The sequence below is a fragment of the Cottoperca gobio genome, chromosome 1, assembly GCF_900634415.1.
Source record: "Cottoperca gobio chromosome 1, fCotGob3.1, whole genome shotgun sequence".
Lineage (NCBI taxonomy): Eukaryota > Metazoa > Chordata > Actinopteri > Perciformes > Bovichtidae > Cottoperca > Cottoperca gobio.
This window is the reverse complement of record NC_041355.1, coordinates 3,571,040-3,595,787: the sequence shown is the minus strand read 5'-3', so window position 1 is coordinate 3,595,787 and position 24,748 is coordinate 3,571,040. Positions and strand designations below refer to the sequence as shown.

Sequence of the window (24,748 nt, the reverse complement as noted above, 5' to 3'; positions counted from 1 at the left end):
TAAAAACTCTGATAACTGTCGTCCTGTAGCAGGAGTTTGTGCAGGGCCACAATCTCACATACAAACTATACATAAGGTGGATATTATATTATGTTGTAAAAGAAATGTGAATCGTCTCACACTCCAGTGAATCCTTTTGAGAGGATGAAATGTCTTGTGGTGTTACTGCTTCCCTGTACGAGTGTGCGAACACTGCCCGGGCAATGTTCCGCGATGACATCTGGTAGACCTTGCGTTCCTCCCACCAGCACCGCCGCACACCAATTGAGAACAGACAGATGCCAAGACCACTGTGGCAGCTCTGTCTTGCTCCCTCTCTCTTTTTTTTTTTCTTCCTCCCAGTGTACCAATTCTGTCTGATATGGGAAACACGCTGTCACATCTGGGCCTTCCAGAGAGAAAGAGACGTGAAGGGAGAGATAAGGATGGGTGAAAGGATCATCAGGGCGCACAGAGAGGAACTCTCACACCGCCGCTCTCGTGCACACACACACACACACACACACACACACACGCACACACATGTGATATGTCACGGACCCGAACATCAATGTGGGTGCCTTGAGGATGATGCCCCTTCAGGGTGACAGCGTGATAAGAAGGGTGTATTATATTGTAGCACCAGTGCAGCATGGTGCGCGTTACTTACCGCACCCCTACCTCGTCTCTTCCGCTCTTTCCCCCTCTCATTAACCTCAGCTCTGATTGCCCCCAGGACTCCCTTGTGCTAATTAGAGGGGGGAAATATGTCTACGATGCATGCACTATTGTACAAACACACACACACACTCACACTTTTGCGCAGCTGACAGCGAGGCTTCTGTAACTGGAGGTGTGAGAAAGGCTCGTCTGCTATTGTGTTTCATCTACGTTGTGAATGTGTTGGCAACCGCGGGGTTAACCCCAGCAGGTGACAGTTAGCAGCCCTGTTGAGTCCTTGTACACAGACAGCCTTCATCTCCGCCTCTTGATTTAGCCGCGCTAATTCAAGAAGTGAGCATTTTAGTTTCAACATGACACATTAGGGCTGAACAGGATATGAAACTGTGAATTTGATCATTTCAATTTTCCTCCCCGCTCTGTCAGTCCCTCGCGATAATGAGGAGTGTATCGCTATAATAGTACAAAGGATTTAATAACAACTGTTAATGGAGTATTTCAAATAGGATCAGACAAAGAAAAAAACTGTATAATTAATGTAATTCCTTCATATTCTAATGAGGATTGACCTCTTGTTGTGAGAGGCTTAGGATGCAGATTACACACACACACACACACACACACACACACACACACACACACACACACACACACAGCGACTGTTCCCAGATCCGTGGTGAATTAAAGCCTGTTTGACATCTCTGTTCAGGAGACTTGTGTCTTCTGTTGAGCAATTTGTGAATAAAGAAAGGGGGCCCATTTTCCTTTTTTTGTTTTTGTTTTACATGCTGTTAGGGACAAGCGCAGACATGTTAAGGGAGTTGTACAGCAAATTGCCATTTGTACCTGGACTGGACCTGGGGAAGAAAGAAAGAGAGGGGGGGGAGGGGTATAGATAGAGGGGGGAGTTGGAGAGAGTATTTAAGAGCACTTGAGTGCCAGCATAGATGTAGTCACTTCTCCCAGTGGACAAAACCAGGCCCCTCTGCACCATGGCATGATTTTTCACTTTAGCAAGCACCACTCAGTCCTCCTGCTTCAGTCCCTCTCTCCTTTCTCCTCTTCTCTCAGTCACTGCGTGCTTCAATGATTCCATCATTCCCTTTCATTCACTCTGACTACAAGGGGCACAAGTGCACACACACACACACACACACACACACACACACACACACGCACACACACACACACACAGTTTGACCCATTTGCCCCCCTGCCATGGGTAGTAAATAATTCCATTGTGAGGGCCATTAGCGAGTATCTCAAGGGTTAAGAGGGGACATACACAGGCAGTGAGATGGGCGATTAGACAATAAGAAGATGAAATGTCTACTATTGTTTTGTTGCTTATTGTTTCACATGTGCTCACATTAGACCTGTGGCTAATTCATACGCTTAATGTCCTTTTATATGCAGCGTTTTTTTCTTCCTTCTCAAGAGGCCACATACTGCAGAGATGAAGACATTTACACACAGACATACACGCACATTATTTGTATTGCTACCTCTCACATGTGGCAGCAGGATACTCTGCCAAAATGTAATGATCAACAGACCCGGTTCCCATCACGGTTTAAGATTCAACATCCCTTCAGACTAAAGGAAATGTAAGATGCAATTATGCAAAGTATAGAGAGGGCAGAGCCAAAACTCTTCGCCTGTCCTCATGCATTCCAACAGCAAAACTAAACTGTTTGTGTTAATGTACTGGCCTGCATGTGTGTGCGTATTTGTGTGTGTTTCTGTATGAGTAGGGCCTAAACTAATGCAGCTTGCCATTTTAGTTGAGGACTGCACCTTACATGGCTACATTACAGTCTTGCCAGTGACATAGCCTTTTAAGAATTAGTGTCACCAAGCCAGAAACCTCTCTAAGGAGACTGACTGTGAACAAAGCAATTCATCTTAATTGTGTCTAGACGTGTGTCAGCGCATGACTTGTACGTGTGGTGTGTGTTTGTGCGTCTGTATCCGCCATACAGCCTAAAGTCCAGTCAGTGCGCATGAACCTGCGGACTCACTAACTGGTCCTCTGAGCCTTTAGTTCAGCCACTGTCAGAGGGATCCTTGTATTTTTCCACAGGCATGTCAGAGGATTACACAGTCCCTGTGCTGTTTCACTGACCTCCCCCTGCAGTAGACACACAGACACACACACACACACACACACACACACACACACACACAGACATCAAAGCAGCTCAGCGTAGTGCCCAGCACTGAGCTAGGGGCACACTGGCCTACTCACTCAGCAGGCCGTTGGCACACACTCCACATCTGCCTGCAGGGATTGCCAATGGCAAGTATTGCCCATGTGTGCGTACGTGTGTGTGCGTGTGTGTGTGTGTGAGTGTGTGAGTGTGTGAGTGTGTACGTTTATAAGAGGAAAAAACATGTTGTTTTTTTTGTTGAGTGTGTGTCTGTCTGAAAAGATGTTTATGTTTACTACTTTTGTGACACATTTTGTGGTCGACTGGTAAAGTCTTTCTAGTTAGCCCAGAGCTGCCACTTTGGGAAAGAAAACATACATTTTAATCAAACAGTTTATTAACTAGGTTCCAATAATCTCGTCCACTTCATTTTCATATTTCAGGAGAACGAAGACAAAAAGCAGAATGCTTAAAAGTGGTTTTAAATCAGACAAACAGGTACATGTAAATGGGTATTGGGTAGCAATGTACAAGAGTTATAATGCTACATGAATTATTAAAGCACCTAAGCACATTGGCTGAGGGGAAGATATGGTGCATGTGAATTATGCCCGATCGATATATAGAGTTTAGTGGTAACAAGGTTCCTAATTACGCCCCCGTTTGACCACACGCTCACCTCTTCTCCCACCTTTTTGTTTTCTTCCCTTTCCAAGCTCTGCTAACATCCCACTCTTCCTCTGTCAGGCGCTTTGGCCTACACACAGGGCAACTATACAAGTGCAATACAAATCAATGGGTTAACACATTAACACACAGACAAACAGCAGACAAGGTAAGGGCATCAAGACATTTGACCCAAACACCTCTCGCCCTCCAGGTTGATCAATAGTCAGAAAAATAGCATTAACAACCCATCGCACACTCTCCAACACTTTCCTTCCTCACTAATCATTCCTTCAATGCCATCTCTCCCTCCCCTTCCCCTTTTCTTCTGCGGCAGAGAGGCAAGTTTATTTCCCAGAGCTCCTTAGAAATCCCAGAAGCCTGCATGCCCCCATCTCAACTCCAAGCCACAGCCAGACACCCTGTTAGAGGCTATTACTATCGTTAGCTCCTAACAAGACTCAGACAGAACCTGGACATTAGCTAATCCATACTTATTGCATCTGGGTTCCTCTCACAGCCTTGTAATTCATATGGAGACATATTAGCGCGACATATTAGGCTGGCAACAGCTCTGCGAGGTGAGATGCTACACTGACACTAAATTGACTTAGCTGGAGCCTCGTGGGACGTTGTAGGGCACTGCTGCGAGCTGACGACTAGAGCCCAGTCTGCCTGTATTGAGTTTCTGTGATGACTGTTTAGCTTGTAGTGCTACACGGGGCAGAGAGGGGGAATGGAAGGTGCTCCGGCTCATCGCGTTTACTGACAGGAACCCTGCAGACCACAAGGCTATAGGGATCAATAGCATTGCACTGCACAGCACTGCCAGAGCAGGCCAGACCCAAACACAGGAAGATTGCATTACACATGGGCTTAAATCAGGACAAGCCTACAGTAATATTAGTGCGGCACACACACACGTTCAATTTGCACTCAAATTCAGGCAAGCATTTCAATGTTCTAACGCATTATCACACAACATAAAACACGCGATCCGTCCCGACATCTGAAAGATGCACACACACGCAGGTTATGTTTTTGTCTGGTGATCCTGGACCTGAGCCTCCAGGTGGCCCTACATCCCTTTTCTGAACAAACAGAAGAGCGGTTCGCTCCACTTCCCCCATGTCACCGAGGCCAAACCCTGACATTGTGCGGCCCACCGGCCTGCTGACACGGCCACCCAGCCTGCCAGGGATTTGCCGCTGGGTCATAGAGTTGACATTTATTAAAGGAAGTTGCATGGAGAGTTACAGGGAGTTGACAGTCCTCTCGTCACGTCGCACTCCAGAATTTAGAAACCTGTGCAGTACACACCCCTCTATGTTTCCAACAATAAAAGAAACAATGAAACTGTTAAGCACTGTCTGACCCTCCCAGGGCCCACTACAATGAGAATGACAGCTTTCCTTCCCTAAACTAGTGCCACTGGGTTTACAGTAACTACAACTGATAACCATTAGAAGAAGGGATCAAATACAGATGTTTGAAAAGTATAAATATTCAAAAGATAACAACATTACAAATCACACGCAAAAAAACAAAAGCTTATATGTTAAAATGACTAAGTGGGCAGTATGAATGATTGTGAATGAATACTTGTGGGCCGCAAGGGGGAATGTGGAGTTTAGTGGACCGTGAGGAACAATGAAAATGTAAAAAGGAGAAGTCGAGTGAAATGGATTGAGTGTGTTGAGGACCAGATGTGCCGTGGATGGATCAAACATCTGCTGGCTCTGCAAGGCCTCAACGGTCTTGAATGACCCCCATCATCCAAATTTTCTCAACATGCGTTCCTGTAAACCTTTTGTTCTTCACTATCTGCCCCCTCGTAGAGATCCAGAGTTGCTCTTATAACCGACCGTGTTTTCAAAATGACATTCTTGAGCAGTCCGAATGAAAAGGTATTTGTCCAAGTTGTTACACGGCATGTGCTCGCAAACATGGACAGGGAATACGAAAAAAGTGCATTCAAATCTTACAGTGCAGATTTCTTTTCTGTTATTGTTCTCGATGCTGTGTGTTTTGATGGTCTAGAGCTTTTCTTGGTGTATAAGTTACAGTACAGAGAGGCGGCACCAGATGGTAATGGTGTTTATTTTTGCTGTAAGTAATCACCATTCTGGAACTTATGACAGTAGACAGGCCCAGGGACCTGGAACCGTGCCCCGAGAGACCTGAGTACCACTTCCTGTTGTACCCACATGATAGCAGACACACACACACACACACACACACACACACACACACACACACACTATCACACATACACACATAAACATGAACATCCTCCGGGCCGCTGGCGATGTGAGCCCCTGGGCCACACGGATAGATGTGTTCTGGCACATAGGGTTGGGGTAGTGTAAATTACACTGCAGCCACACTGGCACCCTCCGCCTCCAAGATGAATGAGCCAACTTACATGCCAGGCAACAATTCCAGTGAGGAGGTTTAAAAGCAAGGGGATAATGCACCGTTTGTAATTTGGGACCATTTTTGCACTATTTCACTTTGATTAAAAATACAATATTCTTAACGCATACCACTGCACACTTCTAGCCCGGCCTTAAGTGTCACTTACAATATTGTTACTAGTGTTGTTCACCATGAGATAACAATAAGAAACAATTATTATTATTTTTAGAATGATAGCCTACTTTTTACAGCTACTTTCGACCTGAATTGCAGCCTTTAATATCATGCAGAAATACTTTTTATAATGTTTTTCAAAAGTTTTTTTTCATCTGTAAACTGTGTCTGCACAAAACTCACCATACATTTGTGTTTATTAGTTTTTTTCCCTGAGCCTACATTAAACACAATGAATGATTTACCGAGTCCTGTGCAACACATTGTTGCCAATTCTCCAAACAGTCTCTATCATAGATTCCTAGTTAACATGACAGACACAGACTCCTTTGGGGGCGCCCGGACCCCCTAGTGGCCCTTCCTCCGAATGTGAATCAGGCTGGCAGTGAAATACTGTCGGGGAAAGGAACGGGGTGGAGGGAAGGTACCGGAGAGAGAGGCTTGAGTTAATGGTCTTGCATCTTCCTGGCAGCATGTCAATAATGGCTCTGATCACATTAAGTAAAGAGTCCATTAGCTTATTCTCTTTCCTCCTGCATGCTCTATAGCAAAGGCACAGGAGAAAACTGAAAAGCAGCCCTAATGCAGTGTGTCTGCATGTTACAGACACCTCTATCTGTTCCCAGCCAGACCAAAACAAAATGACTTGGAAGATACAATCCATTATCCAGTCACGTCCATTTCCTTTTACACAGTGACGTGAAAATGTTGCGTGGATTACTTTGATTGTGTGGAGATCAATGGCACGTTCCAGGTAGTGAAGAGGAACATTGTTGAAAAAAATGTTTCTTTCTAAATTGCAACTGGTGTTGCAACTATTTAGGACTTTAAAGACAGAAACAACGTGTCACATGTTGGTTTTATGAGCTGAGACGTTGCTGCACAGCAATAAATACAGAGTTAGGCTTTTTTAAAGTGTGAATACCAAACACTACTCACTACTACTACTCATTACTAGTCCTGAAATATAATGAGATAAGGAGCGGGTATTACACAAAAGAGGAACAGAATTGACTGATACATTCAGACAAACTACAAACATGTAACTATATGTGGCCAAAGTGCAAATTGTGAGCATATGTTAATGCGCCTTCGTCTCCGCTACTGCCAAAAGAGTAATCAAGACAAAGGAGATGTGATATAAGAGCGAAAGAAAAGCAGGTTGTCAGCTCCCCCCCCCCCCCTCTTGCTCTACCATCACACACACATACACACAGAGGACAGGCAGACCGTTTCTCAGCCGCCTCACTGCTCTCCATTGGCCCTGGAGGGGGCACAGCGGCCCCCACATCTGTCTCCCAGGCTCACGACAGACCTGGCTGCTGCATCCAGATCCAGCAGATCACACGAATCATCCTCAATTAATGTGAACCATCAGGCGTTCCCTCGCTGCTTCTATCACTCCACCCCTCTTCTCTGAGGCATCCCCTCTAGCTCAGTGCTAGGTCCGCTGAGTTTTACACATTGACCACGGCTACGCTTCCTTAGCACAGTTGGGTGAGGCCAGCCAACGTTATTGTGTATGCTTTGTGAAAAGAGACAGGGAATCAATACAAGAGTCCAGACCAAGACTCTGCTCACATGTAAGTGCTGCGAGGCGGCCCTTCAGAGGTTCTGAACTCAGAAAACAGAAGACTTTGCTCTGCAGCGAACCTGAAATGGCTTCCATGTGCCGCCCGATCTGCACCTCTGCTGGGCTGTGGCCAAAGGACTGTCATTTTCACTATTTAAAGATGCCGAGGGACAGCTTAAAAACAAAACAAAAAGGGTGTTGGTGATTGAGGTCAGCGGGGATTGGATGAATTAGAGGTCAGGAGACCTTTTTTTTTTTTTTTTTTAAACGAGGGGTTTGTTTTCAGAAACAGATAATGAAAAAAGACAAGTCAGTGGGAAAAGAAACGGAAACTGTTTACTAAAGCCCACCTGGAACCAGGGATGTGCCAGATTGTGACTCACCCAGTCCATGGTATAATAACCCCCCCCCCCCCCCCTCTCTATCCCTGCAGTCTGCAACTGCACTATAAATCTCACTCCAGTCGATTAGTGTGCCCTTAGCAACAACTAACACCAAGTCATGAAATTTTAACCAAAGCCATGAGTTAAATCAGGTTGAGAGGGGAAGGCAGGATATCTCGCTGTTGGTTGATCAGTGTCTGGCACGGTGAAATAAGCCCTGTGGCCCCTTCACATTTACTCACACCAGCGCCCAGGAAGCTCTCCTCTCTGGCAGTAATGAGCATAATATTGACCAAGACAATGCCCTTTGCATGGCTGCTAATTAACTGATAAAATAGAAATAGAAGTTGAATGGAACTGTTCCACGTTTTAATCAGTGATCTGAGCTGGTGCAGAGGGTCCTGTCTGGACACAGTCAGCTGTCTTTTAAAAGGGGGTGGCCTTTCTTCCATCAATGCTGGAATTAGTGGCTGTCAACCCTTAACATTTTTAAGATTGAACAAAAATTGCATTTGACATATTTATTGAAGCAAAGGATTAACATAAGTGGTCGTAAAACACAACAGTGTAACATGATTGTGAGCTGTGTTATCTGATCCACCAAAGTGTAACTGCAAAGTGTCACTTATTAAAACCAGTCCACACTCACGAAGGCAATCAAGGCCGTCTGCCGACGTACAAGATGACACCAGTGTGCTATTCTTTGCACAATACTCATCCGATCAATCAAACTCTTTATCCGTTTGGCTTTTTTGCAGTCCGATGTATTGGAAGACAGCTGTAAACACGAAACGCTGTTAACTACCACAGATTATTTTTTTCTGGATTTATTTAAAAAAGGTACAGCTCACTAAGCGATATCTTTATTTGTGAATTGCCTGTCCCTTTAATAAGCAACCACGATGTGACATGATTGCGAGTGATTTTTCTGAAGGGACACTGCTCTGTCTTTGATGACGGGATGACATATTAATTATATATTAGTGTCATCTTGTACGTCAGCAGACGGTCCATGTACAGTAGATGTTCATCATGCTGTAAATATACTGTATAAGTCAATGATTCTGGAGTTTAGATAACATCAAACCTCAAAGGTGGATACAAAAGGTCACATCCAAAAGTCACACGTTCTTTTGATGTGCAGAGCATAAAGGAGGAATTTACCATGATCACAGAGTGTAAATTGCAACATCTAAGATTCTTACAAATGTCCTCCACCCACATCTGGACGTAGCTACTGATTTCCCTGTGGTCCATCACAGGGGAAGAAGTAGAGCTGGTTGTTCACACATGACCTCTGACCTGCCACTGGGCAACCAATGGGGGAGCAGCCTGTGTCTTGGGAGCTGTTGCCCTCTGATGTGATGGCTCCAGGCATTGGGCTTTGCATGAACCCATCCCCCATGGCACCCCTGCCACTAGATCCTCTGCATTATTCATACAGCCCGAGATAGGGTGGGGAGAGAAACAGAATATGGAAAAGGAAGCACCAAGGTTCAAGACCTTCTCAGATCACAAGGAACTTCTGCTTAACCTCCCTTGAAGTGGCGAACACAAGAATAGAGCAGTTTCTTGAAGGAACTGGATCTGAAAGCTGGACTGGGGATCAATGGGGATTCCCTCGAGGCTCGGTGGAGATCGCATTCACTGAAAGGTGATTGGTGAATCAATGTGGTTCCCATGGTTCACTTTGCCATTGTGAGAACTGATCCATCGTATTTGCAAGTGATACTGTCTTATGATCGGTCGAGTTGCCCTCATGTTGATGTGGAACCAGTGTATCATCGTCCTATACAGATTGTACATATGACGTTATATGAAAGAAGCTCTATGGAGGGTCAAAGATCTCCCACTTGATCTACTTTATATAGTCAAAGTTCAATAAGATGTATTTATAGCTAACATTTTCCTTTTTTTAAGTGTGTGCCTGGCATGGCATCTCTCCCCACTGCTTTCTAAATACACTCAGTCATTGAGTATGATAGGTGATGATTAGTGAAAAGCATATACATGTTAAGCTTAATCCCTAATGTACACCATGCAATCTAACAACGCTGCACACCCCGGCTCTTAACACAGCCCAGAACATAACCTTCTAATTGCATAATTGCCTGATTTGTTTTAACTGACAGTGGTGCCCTGGCCCATGACAAGGCCATCATTTGCTCATCCTCATTGTCAGCAATTTGCAAGGTGGATACCCCACTACACACCCACTACACACCATCCAGCAGCACAGTGTTAGAGACAGCCGTGAATTAAGAATGCATAGCGGCGGCAGAGAGATGAATAAATACAGTCGTTGCTAGATTAATTCTGAGAGACACGGATGCAGGAAGATAAAATAAACTAACAGCAGCAGGCTGTCCGCTAGATAAAGTGGGTACTCCATCGTCTCTCTGCTGTAATTATTGGCTAATAGTCATTAACCTGGCAAACAGAGGTTTAGCTGTATTGTTTAAAGGACTCTGGGATGCATAATGACAGACTAATATGTCATAGCACTGGGGGAGATGGGGGAGGGGTGGATTAATGAGATTTTACTGGAGGGAGTGTACAAGAAGAGGTGGGGCACGCCTGGAAAATATAGGGGAAAGAGGGCCACATTAAGCTAATTGGAAGATGAGTGCCTACTTGTAAAAGTGCTTCTAATGGCATATTTGTTTCTCTCACAGCATCACAAGGCTAATGCAGGGGAGTGGAGTTGTGAGACTTACTGTAGTAAAGACTACAGGGTGTTCGTCTGCAACACATACATTAGATACTCATTCTAATGCAATACGTGCATATTGTTTTTATCATCTTTGATTGCTTATTCGCTTGTATCTTTGTATATTTAACGTTATAAAGTGATATCTTTGTAAACGAAGCACTGCATGGTTTTAAGAAACAGCCACGTATTGCGAGGCTTCTTGGCATAAAAACTAGTTGTTTCCACATGGACTGAACTTTAATCAAGTCTGTCCCCTCACATCCTTTTCTTGACCATTTTGTAAATTTGTGTTGACTCTGTGCTCCAAGCCCGACCATGGCCCCAACATTTGTTGACTGGCCTCCAAAACTCAATTGACCAGTGAACGAAGAGTGCTTGGATAGCCTCCTCTCAGACAGGGTCCAGTGCATAGCAGAACTGCTGACCTGCTGTGACAGCTGGCTGGCCCTTCCTATCATTAATGAGTTGCAGTTTGGCCTGTGTCGCTGTGTTTTGGCTTTTGTTTGACTTCAGGAGCGGGGAAGTGGAGGCACATGGTCGGACTGGTAGAGGATGAAATGAATGTCAGGGATTGAGACAGGGGGGTTAGGGTTAGTGACTTTGGTCAAGCAATCTTGTTGGTGTGTATAAAGCTTTTCTTTTTAAAGAAAAAGAATATCAATAAAACCTCAATCGAGACTAATCCCTAGCATTTATTTTTTGGTTCTTGGAATATGATTTAAATCTCAATTAGACCAGCAAACCACAAAGTGGGGCAGTTAGAACAATGATATTAAGATATCTTAAACTGGCTTTAAGTGACTTAAATGTGGCCTAAAAATAATCCCAAATACAAGTACTCTCTATTGTTATTAATTGCTTATTAAACCAAACTCATTGGGATAATAGAATTGTTCCTGCTTCTAATCAGAGTTGTAATTGTAGGCTACTTGAGTTTATTTACATGTGTATCATTCACAAATTAATCTTTTTTTGTCACTATGAAATATTAAAAGACTGCTCCACTTCTAAAGAACTACCATTTCTTAAGAAATCTTCTGGTTGTGGACCTATTTAAAGATTCACTTTCTAATCTGCTTTCATTTTTTTTTGTTTCAATTAAATCAAATGGAAGTACTAATGCCCAGATGGCCATGCAGTATGAAATAATAGTGCCCAGGCTTGAATTTAAAGTCATACCTCCAGGCAAAAAACTCCAGAGCGCACACAGAATGAAAGTGTAAAATGTTTTTTAATGTATATTTAACAACAAATACCCCAGTGACTATTGATGTTTCGTCTCAGAAGAATCTATTTCTCCAGTATATCTGAGGGCATGATATGAAACCACTCACACTTTTATTTTCTCTGTTTTTCTGCTCTTCTTCCTCTGTGTCTCTCCCATACTATCTCTCTTTCGCTGCCTCTCTTTAAACATTTATCTTCTGTTTTCTCTTTACAGGCCCTTTGTGCTTTGTGATGTTGGTTTTTACAGCTTTTTACTCACCAGAGTTGCCATTTATCTTTTATAGATGCCAGCAGCTAGGAGCACATATGAAATGTTACCATTTCACTGTGACTAATTGTCATCGCTTGCGTTATTCCCTTGATGTCACTTGCGCCTGTTCCCCTAGGAACCTGTGTGTGAAGTATTTACACTATGTCTTTCTGTCTCTCTCTTTCAAGCAAACACACATATTATACTATCTTATACAACAACAGCATATATGGCAGCAGAGACTGTAAGGGGATTAATTAAGAGTTCTGTCATCAGTGCTATGATGAAGCAGGAAGAGATGGGATTGAGTAGTCCCATCGGAATAGTTCTGGTCTTTCAGGATGGAAAACTTGATTCTCACCATTCCCAAGCCTCCAACAATATAGAAACTGGATATGCCAATAATTATCATAAATTATCTTAATTTAAATGTCTGCCTTTTTTCATAGGTAGCCATGTGCATCCTTCAAATCTTATTTACATATTGATTTGATTGAAATGTAAGGTAACATAAGATATACATACTTTTAGACCTCACTAATGTGATACAAGCATGATAAATATGCAGCCTACCAAATGAAAAGAGGACAGGCTCAATGCCACTGTCAAGGCATATGCAAACACCACCTTAAATAAACATGAGTTTTTCTCTTTGAATGTCTAAAGCCATTTCCTGATACATAGTGTAGCAGCCCCATCCTCCCTCAAGCATTTCCCTGCCTTAGAGATGGAGAACATACTGAGAAAAATGAATGCCAACCAAGGTGTGATTAGTGGCTTGCATTAATTATGCTATTATTTTTGCCATTTCTTTTCTTGCTCACACAATTGCGTAAATATCCCTAGGTACAGTTTGTGTACAGAGGGAGTCCCAGCAAGAGTTCACATCTTTTACAAAGCTGTTTTTGTCAGTCTCACAGATTAACATCCCTACAATGTTTGAAGTTGCAGAGACCTGCTAATTATCCAACCTCAGTGATTTTGATTTGTTTGCTTTAGACTCAATTAAACTCCTGCCTACTGTCATCACTGTGTGATTAATTATCACATTCACAGGACTGATTTCAAGAAAAAATACAATTATGTTCGAGAAAGCTCTACGAGTTACTTTTCGCTCCAGGAGCCTCTGAATTTCATGTGCAGAGAAGCTCGCCTTTACAAACTAACCCCTGCTCCATCTTCTCCTTTGACCACACTGATTATGCACAATCAATAACGGTTTGTATTTTTGTCTTCTCTCTTGTCTTTTCTGGGGCATCTAGGATACTGCAGGCAAGGTGCTGGACCGCTGGTCCATCATGTCCCGAGAAGAAGAGATCATCACCCTGCAGCAGTTTCTGCGCTTTGGTGAGACCAAGTCCATTGTGGAGCTGATGGCCATTCAGGAGAAGGAAGGTCAGGCAGTTACAGTTCCCTCCTCCAAGACAGACTCCGGGATTAGGACATTCATTGAAAGCAACAACAGATCCCGCAGCCCAGGGATCCTCACACATCTGGAAAACAGTAGCCCATCCAGCATTCACCATTTTGAGAATATCCCCAACAGCTTAGCCTTCCTCCTGCCTTTCCAATACATCAACCCAGTATCTGCCCCCATGCTCGGCTTGCCCCCCAATGGCCTGCCTATGGAGCAGTCTGCTCTCCGGCTCCGGGAGCCCAGCCTGCCAAACCAAGGTGAACATGTGGAGACCAGTGAGTCAGAAGTGTCACTGTCCCCCTTCCGCACAGGCCAGAGCCCTAGCCGTGGACCCCTTGGAGCCCTTAACAACATTGAACCCAAGACAGAGCCCAATAACAGGGCATCACCCATCTCACCAACCCCTTCCACCCAGCAGGCTCAACAACAGCATCAACAGCATACACAGCTCCAACAGCAGCATGGCCAACAGCAGTCCCAAAATCAGCCTCAGCAATCTAATAGTTTGAATGACCACCAGGTTCACCACCGCTTTATAAAGGACGAGCAGTCAAAATCCATCACCCATGCTTCCTTTTCCTCAAAGATGCATCGCATGCGCCGCATGGGATCAACCTCACGCAAGGGTCGTGTGTGCTGCAATTCTTGTGGCAAAACCTTTTATGACAAAGGTACCCTTAAGATACATTATAATGCTGTGCACTTGAAGATCAAACACCGTTGCACCATTGATGGTTGCAATATGGTCTTCAGTTCACTGCGCAGCCGCAACCGCCACAGTGCCAATCCCAATCCACGGTTGCACATGCCCATGCTGCGCAATAACCGTGACAAGGACCTCATCCGTTCAACCTCTGGTACACCTGTTATCTCAAGCACCAAGAATGGTGGCTTCTCACTCACCAGCCCTGGAAGGCCACCACTGGGATTCACTACTCCACCTGTAGACACTATGCTTCAGTCACCCCTGCAGAGCCCGCTGGTGTTCCCCTCCCTAAAGTCAGTGCAGCCAGTGCAGCCAGTGCCCCCATTCTACCGCACACTACTGTCCCCTGCTGACCTTGTCAGTCCTCCAGTGTCACTGCCCACCAGCCCCATCCTGCCCACAACCACCAACAGTACCACCCTGATGGACCAACAACAGCATCTACTGGCTGTTGCAGCAGCGGCGGCTTCCCACAATAATATTCATATGTCAGATATAGGATCCATGTCCCAACGCTTTCATACACATAATGCCAATCATGACCTCACCACTGGTAACAGTGACCCCACGCCCAAAAAGAAGCCTCGTAAATCAAGCATGCCAGTGAAGATTGAGAAGGAAGTGATTGATGTGGCGGATGATTACGATGACAAAGATGATGATGACGATGACATCCATCATAATCACCACCATCACTCATCCCTTCTTCACAACAATGTCAAAATGAATGGTAACTGTAATAGCAACAACAATAGCGGCAGTGGTACTGGGAACCACAGTGGTGGTAGTGGGCAACAATCTCCTTCCCAGGATGAGATGAGCCCTGGCCTAGCTCTGAGAGGCATGATGAGACACAGTGAAGATGAATGCCGGGAAGGGACAGGTAGTGACAGCAGGGGTGGAAATGATCTTCAAGGCTCTGGCGAGCTACGTTGTATGGGCAGCTTCACTTCTGAGGACCAGGACCATGAAAGAGACTTTGAGAATGAATCTGAAACCTCTGATTCCAAGATGTTCTATCGTGATGAGATGATAGATGTGGAGGACCAGCATAAACAAAGCAGGGGTGGAAGGTGTCTGGACAAAGATCAGGACGATGAGGGTGAGGAAGCCCAATTGAGAAAGGAAATGGAAGGCAAGGGTCATTCCTCACCCTCCCCTCATCAGCCACCTATGAGGATCAAGGAAGAACTCAACGATCCAACTTACGACATGTTCTGCATGGGCCAGTATGGCCTCTACAATGGCGGCATGGCAGCGGCTGCTGCTGCTGCAAGTATGGCCGCTCTGCATGAGAGCTTCATATCCTCGATGGGCTACGGGGCCAGCCCACCCAAATTTCCTTCTTCTCAATCACCAGAGGGAGACCCATGCTCAAGTCCTGATCCCAAGATCTGCTATGTGTGTAAGAAGAGCTTCAAGAGTTCATATAGCATGAAACTACATTACAAGAATGTGCACCTCAAAGAGATGCATGTGTGCACTGTGGCTGGCTGCAACGCTGCCTTCCCTTCCCGGCGGAGCAGAGACAGGTCAGTGACAGAACTTGGTAATGTTAACAAAATATTGTAATGTAATTGCGACAGTTGCAGGTAGGTTCAATGGAAGGGATAATTCAATAATTATCATTTATCATAATTTAAGGCACTACATAAATCCACAGAATATACTAGGTTTGTTTTGTAAGGATATAGTGTTTTTCTAAGAGCCATGTTAGAACATAGTTCAATAGACGTTAGCATTTCATGGTAATAAAACAAGATTTAGCTGCAGTAGTTCATTGCTCTATGACATTTACCCGGACAGACACAATTAACTTCACTTAGCATCTGTTAGTTAATTCAACACCAAAAAAAACTGAATCAAGGGCATCTGCTCCTTGACAAGTCAGATTTAGAAGAGTGGGGTGTCAGGATGAGAAACACACACACACACACACACACACACACACACACACACACACACACTCAAACGAGCACTAGGCTGCCCTCTCTACCTCACCTTGTGACAGCAAGGTGAAGGTGCATATATTAACATAGACAGCGGTTTGTTAAACCACTGCATTTATTAGCACATTAGGAGGTGAGGCTAGCCATACTCACCTGGGCTTGTTAGCACATATCAGTCCCACACACTAACTGCACAGAATATATATTCTGTAGCAGCAGTGGCAGCAGGTTGATGCTATAACACATGCTGGAGGTACATAACATCACTAGTGCCCCAGGCAAGCACAGGCTCCCTAAGGGATTACAAACAACTGTTTTTTTGCATTACGGGAGCACTTTTAAGTGATAACTTGGCCGTCATCCAGACATGTTTAATGGGCAGACTTTACCAATACTTTACATAGCCAATAAAAAAAATATAATTTTGATATTATTGTTAATAGAGAAATTAAATAGAAAACAACAGCAGTGTGTGAATTCATATTTTAGGTTTGGCGACACAGAAAGTCAATTCTGTCTAGAATCTCACAGCACTGTAAGTGTAACACATACCTCTCATGCTCCCACTCTCTAGAATCCAGCCTTTCTTCATAACAGCTTTACTCATTCTGTTCTTTAAGGGGAACATAAAATAAAATAAAAAATGTATCGTGTAAAATCTGTGACAAGTGACCTGTATTTAAGAAAGGTGCGCATGCTTCCAATTGGGAAACAAATCTTCCCAGAGGGAGCGTTATATTTTTCCTCAGTGTTTTGTTTTACCCACACACCGTCTCTGCCCCTCCATCATCTCTTCCTCCACCACTATAGCTACATCCCTATGCCCAAACTCGCTGCTCCGTCTCTATCCCGAGCCTTTCATTACATTTATTGTTTCGGTGGCATCTGTTCCTGCCACTGTTTGTTCATTAGCAGCATGTAAATAGAGCAGGTGATTCTGGGACTCTATTAGAATGGATGTGGGAGGGAAACAGGGGGAGCAGAACAGGAGACAAGTTAACGTTAGTGAAGGTGAAACCCTGCTGCTCACCTGACGCAGCTGTGCCGACAGCAGCAAGATTACAGAAAGTATTAATATAAAATGTATTGCCTCCGTGTGGTGTACTGCCACTGGTGAGTTTGTTAGCTCCCCTCTTTTGACAAGGCTTTAGGAATAGAGGATGCCCAAGGCATGCCCGACCTGCTGTGTAACACATACGTGCACACACACACACACACACACATGCACAGATGCAAACACACGTATGTACAAACAGTTAATAGAGAAAACTATTTTCTCTTCTATGCACCTCATATCTTTGTTATTAGTCGCTTAATTTGGTAAAACACTTGTTGGATATAAAGAATGAACTGCTTTATATGAACTTTTAAAAAGCATGAAAAGAGCTCCACAGTACATTTATAGGGGAATTTAACTTCAACAGCAAAAAATTGGTAATCAGCAGATATTACTCAGTGTTTTATTGGTGCTATAGTGGATACAATTAATCAGACATTACATTCGCACGGCTGCTTTTTTGTCCGTTATGTAATTTAGTCCCTTCCAACTGGAATCTGCTGTCATGACCTCATGATGTCTCGCGGAAAACTTCACGCAACTAAATGAGGCGACTAAAGCCAGAAGTAAAAATATAACCATTAGAAAATAAGAGGGGAAAACGATGATGCGGATGCATGTGGTGCATTTTCACAAATATGCAGTCAGGCGTTTGGTGTTGAAGGCAGGGGTGAGTGAAGTGCGTTAGTTCGGCACAAGTGGCTCAAAGTTCAAACCATATTGCACAGAGAAAAGGCAACACCTCAAAATGAACTCTTCCTACGCTCGCTCTCCTCCCGTGTCAGCCTGGACGTGTGTGTGTGTGTGTGTGTGTGTGTGCGTGTGACAGTTTGACTGGAACACATAAAGTGGCAGAACATATGGGAGATAGAGATAACTTTGTTTCAAGGAGGGACAATTGCTGCTGTGAACATAAAGCATCTTTGAGCCAGGGAGTGTACAGTTTTAAACCCGGGCGGGTATAAGACCGAAGCGCAGTATTGTTTCCATACCTTTTCTGTGGGGGATAAATTCCTGATAGCATATGGGACATATTACTTTGCCGCTGGTTCAAACAGGGAGCACAAACAACAGAGAGAAGGGCATTACAGGAGTCACAGGAATCCTGGGGCTTTGAGACAAGTTAATACACAAACCGTGCTCTCGTCAAACCTGTGTCTAGATAATCCTCAAATACCATGGTGTGTGTTTGAGTGTAAGGGTGGCAATAAAATGGGAATATAATTTATAATACACTAAACTGCATGAACGCAAAATAATTTCATTTGAATTTAGTCGAGTAAAGTCAAACTCCATTCTTTCTCCTAATTATATTTCTTTGGCAGAACTGATTAATACACACTTTGTCTGCTGGTTCACCTCAGACATAAAGGAATGAACACTTAATACTTGACACGAAGTCAAAAAATAATAATACCCACATTTCATTTTGAATAAGATAAACATGTGGTTATGTGTTTTTGTTTTTGCAACATACGCTAAATCAGTATTATAATTTGCATCCCTGCCTGGCTTCCTCTTCCCAACACCTCCCAAACACAGCTGTTGACATTCAGCAACAGTGAAGTCCAAGCGTCTCTACATATCTGATTAGTCCACTGACCGAGTGAAAAGCCAAAAGGCACGTAAACACACCGTCAGACACCGGCATCAAAGCGCCCGTATCAAAGTGAAGAAGAAAAAGGAGGAGAGGTCATTTGATCCACCAAGAAAAACAACCAAGAGCCAATGACATTGTCAGAGTAGGACTGGCTGTAAATGTGCTGCCACGGAAAAAAAGTATCACTCGTGTTTGTTCACTTTGGATCGCTGCCCTATTTATAAGACTTCATACACATACACAAACATCAGTGCACATGCATACTGTACTCAGGAATGCAGGAAAGGATCATTTAATGTGCCCTTGAGCCGGCATGTAATGTGTGTGTTTTTGAGTGTAAAACAGAGGCCGACATCAGAGTGTGTGTGTGTGTGTGTGTGTGTGTGTGTGTGTGTGTGGTTTTACAGTGGGGTGTTTTCTCCAAGCCTCCTGGCTGCCTGCTGCACGGAGGTAAATGATTGCATATTTATTGTGGGGAGCTAGCAGCGTCGGCAGAAGTGTTGAAGAAGCTGCATGATTAACTGCGGGAAAGACGCGCAGACCAGTAATCATCACCATTATTGGCTTTGTTAATCATATTTTATTCTTTTCAAAGCGTTGACTTGAGACTTACCTTAACTTATCCTATTCTTATCAGTCTATCCTGCTTCTTCTAACTTGCTTCTTTGTCGCTACAGCAAGTAGGTGTCCTCCTTCTTCCACATTCCCACGGTGCAGCAGCGCCACTGAAAACGGAGAGAGTGAAGGTTAATTATGTTGGAGAGTCTCTTTCCTCCCCTCTCCTTCCTCTCTCCGTCTCCCTCCCTTTCCCTCGGTCCCCTCACGGCATGTGGTCGCGGCTCCGCTGCTTCACAATTAGCTCTCTGTTTGTCTCTTATAAACAAAGGGCACGCTGCTCATAGAGAGAATATGTTAGCAAGAGCCACTGGATCAAGAATATCTGCTGATTAAAGTGCGGATATTACATCCCTTTAACGTCTCGTTGTTTCCTCGCAGTGTATTTTGAAGAGAATAAGAGGAATTATTCTTATTCTTAGATAAATAACATATAGACGCTAGCATGCTGTCATCAATCGAATTCTCGTACGTAAAAGGAAATGTTTTTCATATGATATTTAATGCATATTTAATGTCTATGCACTCATTTATTTGAGGATCCTGGAGCCGAGGCTGTTGCACAGACTGAAACAATGTAAAGCAGATACAATACTGACAGAGAGTGATGAATGTTACTCAAACTATTGTCCTCCCACTCACACCTAAAACCTCATAACACAACCCAAATGACAGGAAAGACAAAGAAGCAATCGTGTCAGTTTAACAACACTCAGCCTTCCATCTCATTTACACATTATGAGTCCGTTAGACAACACACGCGCGCACACACACACACACACACACACACACACACACACACACACACACTGAAACAAGGGCAAGGGCCATCAGATGAACCTAAAGATGATTAACGCCGGTTGGGACGCTCTCACTCTACCTCCTCTGCACAGTCAAAAATGGGCTCTCTGGAGGCCTCCCCCATCTTTTGGGCAAAGATGAGACTGTCAAATTGCTTTGCCAGCCACATTACTGGCCAACAGGGAGGTAGAGACGGAGGAAGGGGGGGGGGGGGGGCACTAAGGAGTTGGGTTTGGGGGAGGAAAGATAGAGCGTACTGAAGTGGAGTGATGGAGGCGGAGAGGGGAGTGGGAAATGGGGCAGAAAGTCTAAATCTGATAAATGAAGGGATAAGTGCATTATGCCCACTGTGTGTGGATTCAGCTGACTTATTTTGATTATGTAGGGCCAGGAGGCATCGCCAACACAGGAGTTAATAATCATGTTTATGCAAATGATCACAAACTGGGCTCTTTTTCTCCTCTTCATCTCTTGAGATTAAATCATTTTCCAAATGCTTACAAATGAAATATCATAAAATGATCTTTTTTTTCTCCCTTCTATTTATTTTATTTCCTTACATCTGTACAATAGATTAAAACGTTGTAGTTAATGTGAAAATATTGTTGTAATATTCTAACAATGTGCTGTGCATTCTTCTGAGTATTTAAAATGGCTACTGTAGCTATAGCACAGACTACTTACTGCATGATATTTAGCATGTTTGACTTTAATATCTAAAACTGAGATAGCCATGGTTAACTTAGAGCTTATTAGCAGTGAAACGGTGTTGTTATAGAGATGGAGACATGTTGCAAAGGACCTGCCTACCTGAGCATCATCAACAGCATCCATGAGCTTCTTTAACTGAGCAAATCTGTGGCCCTTCTTCACGACAAAGTCTCCCTGCACATTTCCCAACACACTGATCACTGATTACGGCGCATTAGAGGCCGTTTTAAAACACTCTGACCTCACACAGCCGAGCGTCCACACATGTGTTCGACTAGACGGGGGGATACAGCGCCACAGACGTTGAATCATGACTCCCATATTTTGGCCATAAACTAACACCATATGGCTGCAACTGCACTATCAAAAGGATTTCTTTTTTTTTTTTTTTTTTTTTAAAGAAGAAAGGATTTATATGCTCTTTTTGGATCCAAGTCCAGCTATATGGACGTAGCATATTTTCTACTTCTCACACATACAAACAGACAAAAGCATGTGCAAAACACACACACACGCATGCGGTGACAGCCACGGCCAATCGATTTGCCACGCTCTCTCTCCTCAATGCTGACGATGCTTGAGTGGACGGGCTCCTGGTTGCCTGGTTCACGGAAAAGGGTCCCTCAAATGAATGTATTTTTACCTCTTGCAGGACAATGTCGGATAGGGAAGTAAATAATTAAAGGAAAGGGACCCTTTTTGACTGCATCAACCCTGCCACTGCTGGTAAGCTCTACTATCCATTGTGACTCCATTTTTGCCCTTCCTGCTAAGGATGAACCTTTTGTTTTGTTTTTTTAATTCATTTTTTTTTGTTTTACACATGTGCCCTCCCTGCATGGTAACCCCTCACATTAAAAAAAGGAGTGTTTGTATATATTTTCTTATTTGATGTTAAGTGCTGGCCTGATGAGAGGAGTGGGCCTTTTATATATGTCATACCTGACGTCGGTCTTTAGTTGCTTACGTTTCCGTTCTGTGTTATGACATGTGTGCAGTGGGTCCCTGTTTTCTCAGTCCAACTTGGCAACTGTGAAATTGAAGCGAGAAAGCACTGAATTTGATTTTTCCCCCCTTTGCATCCTGTAAGCATGGTTTTGTTTGCTGACTGAAATCCTCACTAATCGTATCTTGGCTTAAGCATGGCACTTGTTACTGAGTTTCTTTCATCAGCTGTAGCACACTGTGCGATACAGTTCGCCTTGTGTATGGGGAAAAATGCCCTTCTTAATTAAATCCAGGGCTACATAAAGACATGTTCATTGAGGTGCTCGATTAAGCCACCTCCAATAGGGAACGAATGCGATAATGCTGTCAGGGCCTAGTGCTAATATGCTATCCAGTTCCCCTCGATTATCACATTACCACAGCTCGAATCAATTGATAAACTCCCATTCAATATGGTGGAGTATTTAATTGAGTCAGAGTCTATTGGATTTGAGGGCTGTGCAGTGCAGACATGCTGACAGCGGTAAACACCAGCAGGATGCTCTCTCTCTGTGCGATCTTACAGCCCTTTTCTCAGGAGAGCTGCAGGAGAAATGTCTGTTTTCTGTGCGACTGTTTGTGTCCCGTGACTGATAGTAACATTGACTACACATAGTCCCTAAACATTGAATGGTTTTAGCCTCAGATAAGTTGGCAATATGACAAATTCCTCATCATTATTACAAGTGAAAATACTTGTATTTCAACACATGTGGCTGTTTTGTATTTGTACATTCCTCATACACTGGCAGCCTTCTGATTTACAACTATGACTGTCTCCCGACAGGCACAGCTCCAACATCAACCTGCACCGCAAACTGCTGACCAAAGAGCTGGACGACATTGTCCTGGACCCCCAACTCCCGCCACTGCCCAAGGACCTGCGAGCCGAGATACTGGCCAAGATCTACGCCGGGCATCACATGGGCATGGACCCATATGCCGGGATGGGCATCAGAGGCGGCAGCCTCCGGCCCCCTGGCCTGAACCACAATGCCCGTTCCCTGATGAGCAGCGAGTATCCCCATCACACTCTCAACCATAACCTTAAAAACCACCACACCAACGGCTTCTCCCGGGGCCAGCCAGACGACTACATGGTGTTGGACCTGAGCACCACATCAAGCGTTCAATCCAGCAGCAGTATCCACTCCTCACATGAGTCAGACGAGGGCAGCGATGAAGGCATCCTATTGGATGACCTGGAGGAGGAGGAGGAGGGAGAAGACGATGAGGAGGAGGGCAACAGTGAGGGGGAGGACTTCTCCCAGCTTGCCGAGGGGCGGGCTGAAGGAAGGCATCGGGATGAGACTGGAGAACTAAGAGGAGAAGGACAAGTTGAGGGGTTGGAACCTTCCTCCTCACCATTCCTCTTTTCGTCCACCGGGGGCAGTAACGGTGGCAGCAGTGGGATCCTCTGCAACATCTGCCATAAAATGTACAGCAACAAAGGAACCCTGCGTGTGCACTACAAGACTGTGCACCTGCGCGAGATGCACAAGTGCAAAATCCCCGGTTGCAACATGGTGTTCAGCTCCGTGCGCAGCCGTAACCGACACTCTCAGAACCCCAACCTCCATAAAAACATGCCCTTCTCTACTATAACAGACTAAATAATGACTTGCTCCTCGACCCTGCTGTCAGTCGGCCCGCTCCTCCCTTCATTCCTCATCCTTATTCCTCCTCGAATTAGCTTTTATCCCAGCCCAGGGCCATCAAATACAAGCTAAATGCCTGTATGCCTCCTGCCCGTCCTCTGTAAGTCATTGCAAGACATTTCTATGTCCCTCTATAAAAATCCATCGACTCTAAATACAGTTTATTATTGAGATCTTTGACTTTTCCTTCTTTGGAAGAACAGGATGACGCTCGTGCGCATTGGAGTTCGCTTTATAACAAAACTCCATTTGTTTTGTTTTTTCATAAGCCCCCCCCCCCCCCCCCCCCCCCTTCTCCATCTTTCCTTTCAGACTTCTCCCCCGATTTGTTTTTGTCCGTCTCCAAAGAATCTATTCAAACTCTTATTTGTGACTTTGCCTGCAGAAATGATAGTATTGAAAAAAAAGAAAATCTTCTTGTTGTATTTGTGTAATGATAGCTTTTAAATGAACCCCTTACAAAAAGCATGACAGCTTCATTTGTAAATAATGTCCCAAGAGGCTTTTGGTGTAAAAGAGTTGTGTTGATGGTTGTTTGCTTCTTTTCTCTCTCTCTCTCTCTCGTTATGGTTTTATGTTACAGTCCAGTACAATACTTCCAGCTTTAGGCAAGAAAGAGGTAGCATCTTACTAGCTTGACTCATTTATGTTAGCTTCAAAGACACATTTTTAACTGAGTCCCAGGAAAAAAAGAATATCATGTGACTTGTTTTATCTACTCGTTAGATATTCAGAGGTTGCCGGCATGCTTTTTTTTAGGCTCCTACACTGATATCATTCTCTGTATTTCTATTGTTTTATTTTTGTTTTTTTTATTTCGTCTGTTATGTTTATGAGCTTTAGTATACCGATTCAGTTTTTGCACTTTGCATCTATACAAGGGGATGTGTAATATTATTATAATGAGGACTTTTGCAATGGTGAGTTTAGGTGTTGTTCGGGGGTCATTGATGGCTACAGTGCCAAGGTAAATAATACCTTCAACATACTTGTGCCAGTTTTCTTTTTTTGCACGTGCTCAAACACAGTTTGC

General features: G+C 44.1%; 1 protein-coding gene across 2 annotated transcripts in view; it reads left to right on the top strand.

The window, feature by feature from the left end:
• bnc2 (basonuclin zinc finger protein 2) overlaps positions 1-24,003 on the top strand; it is an 88,649-nt gene extending 64,646 nt beyond the window's left edge. Inside the window, exons 5-7 of one of the 2 annotated variants that reach the window (XM_029442471.1) lie at positions 13,477-15,869; positions 21,723-21,796; positions 22,845-22,977. In XM_029442471.1, the coding sequence (XP_029298331.1) occupies positions 13,477-15,869; positions 21,723-21,753 (2,424 nt within the window). In that variant the 3' untranslated portion in view covers positions 21,754-21,796; positions 22,845-22,977. Of the gene's footprint in view, positions 1-13,476; positions 15,870-21,722; positions 21,797-22,844 lie in introns of both variants that reach the window. The other variant, XM_029442462.1, reaches the window with a different exon arrangement.
• Positions 24,004-24,748: the final 745 nt, after the last annotated feature.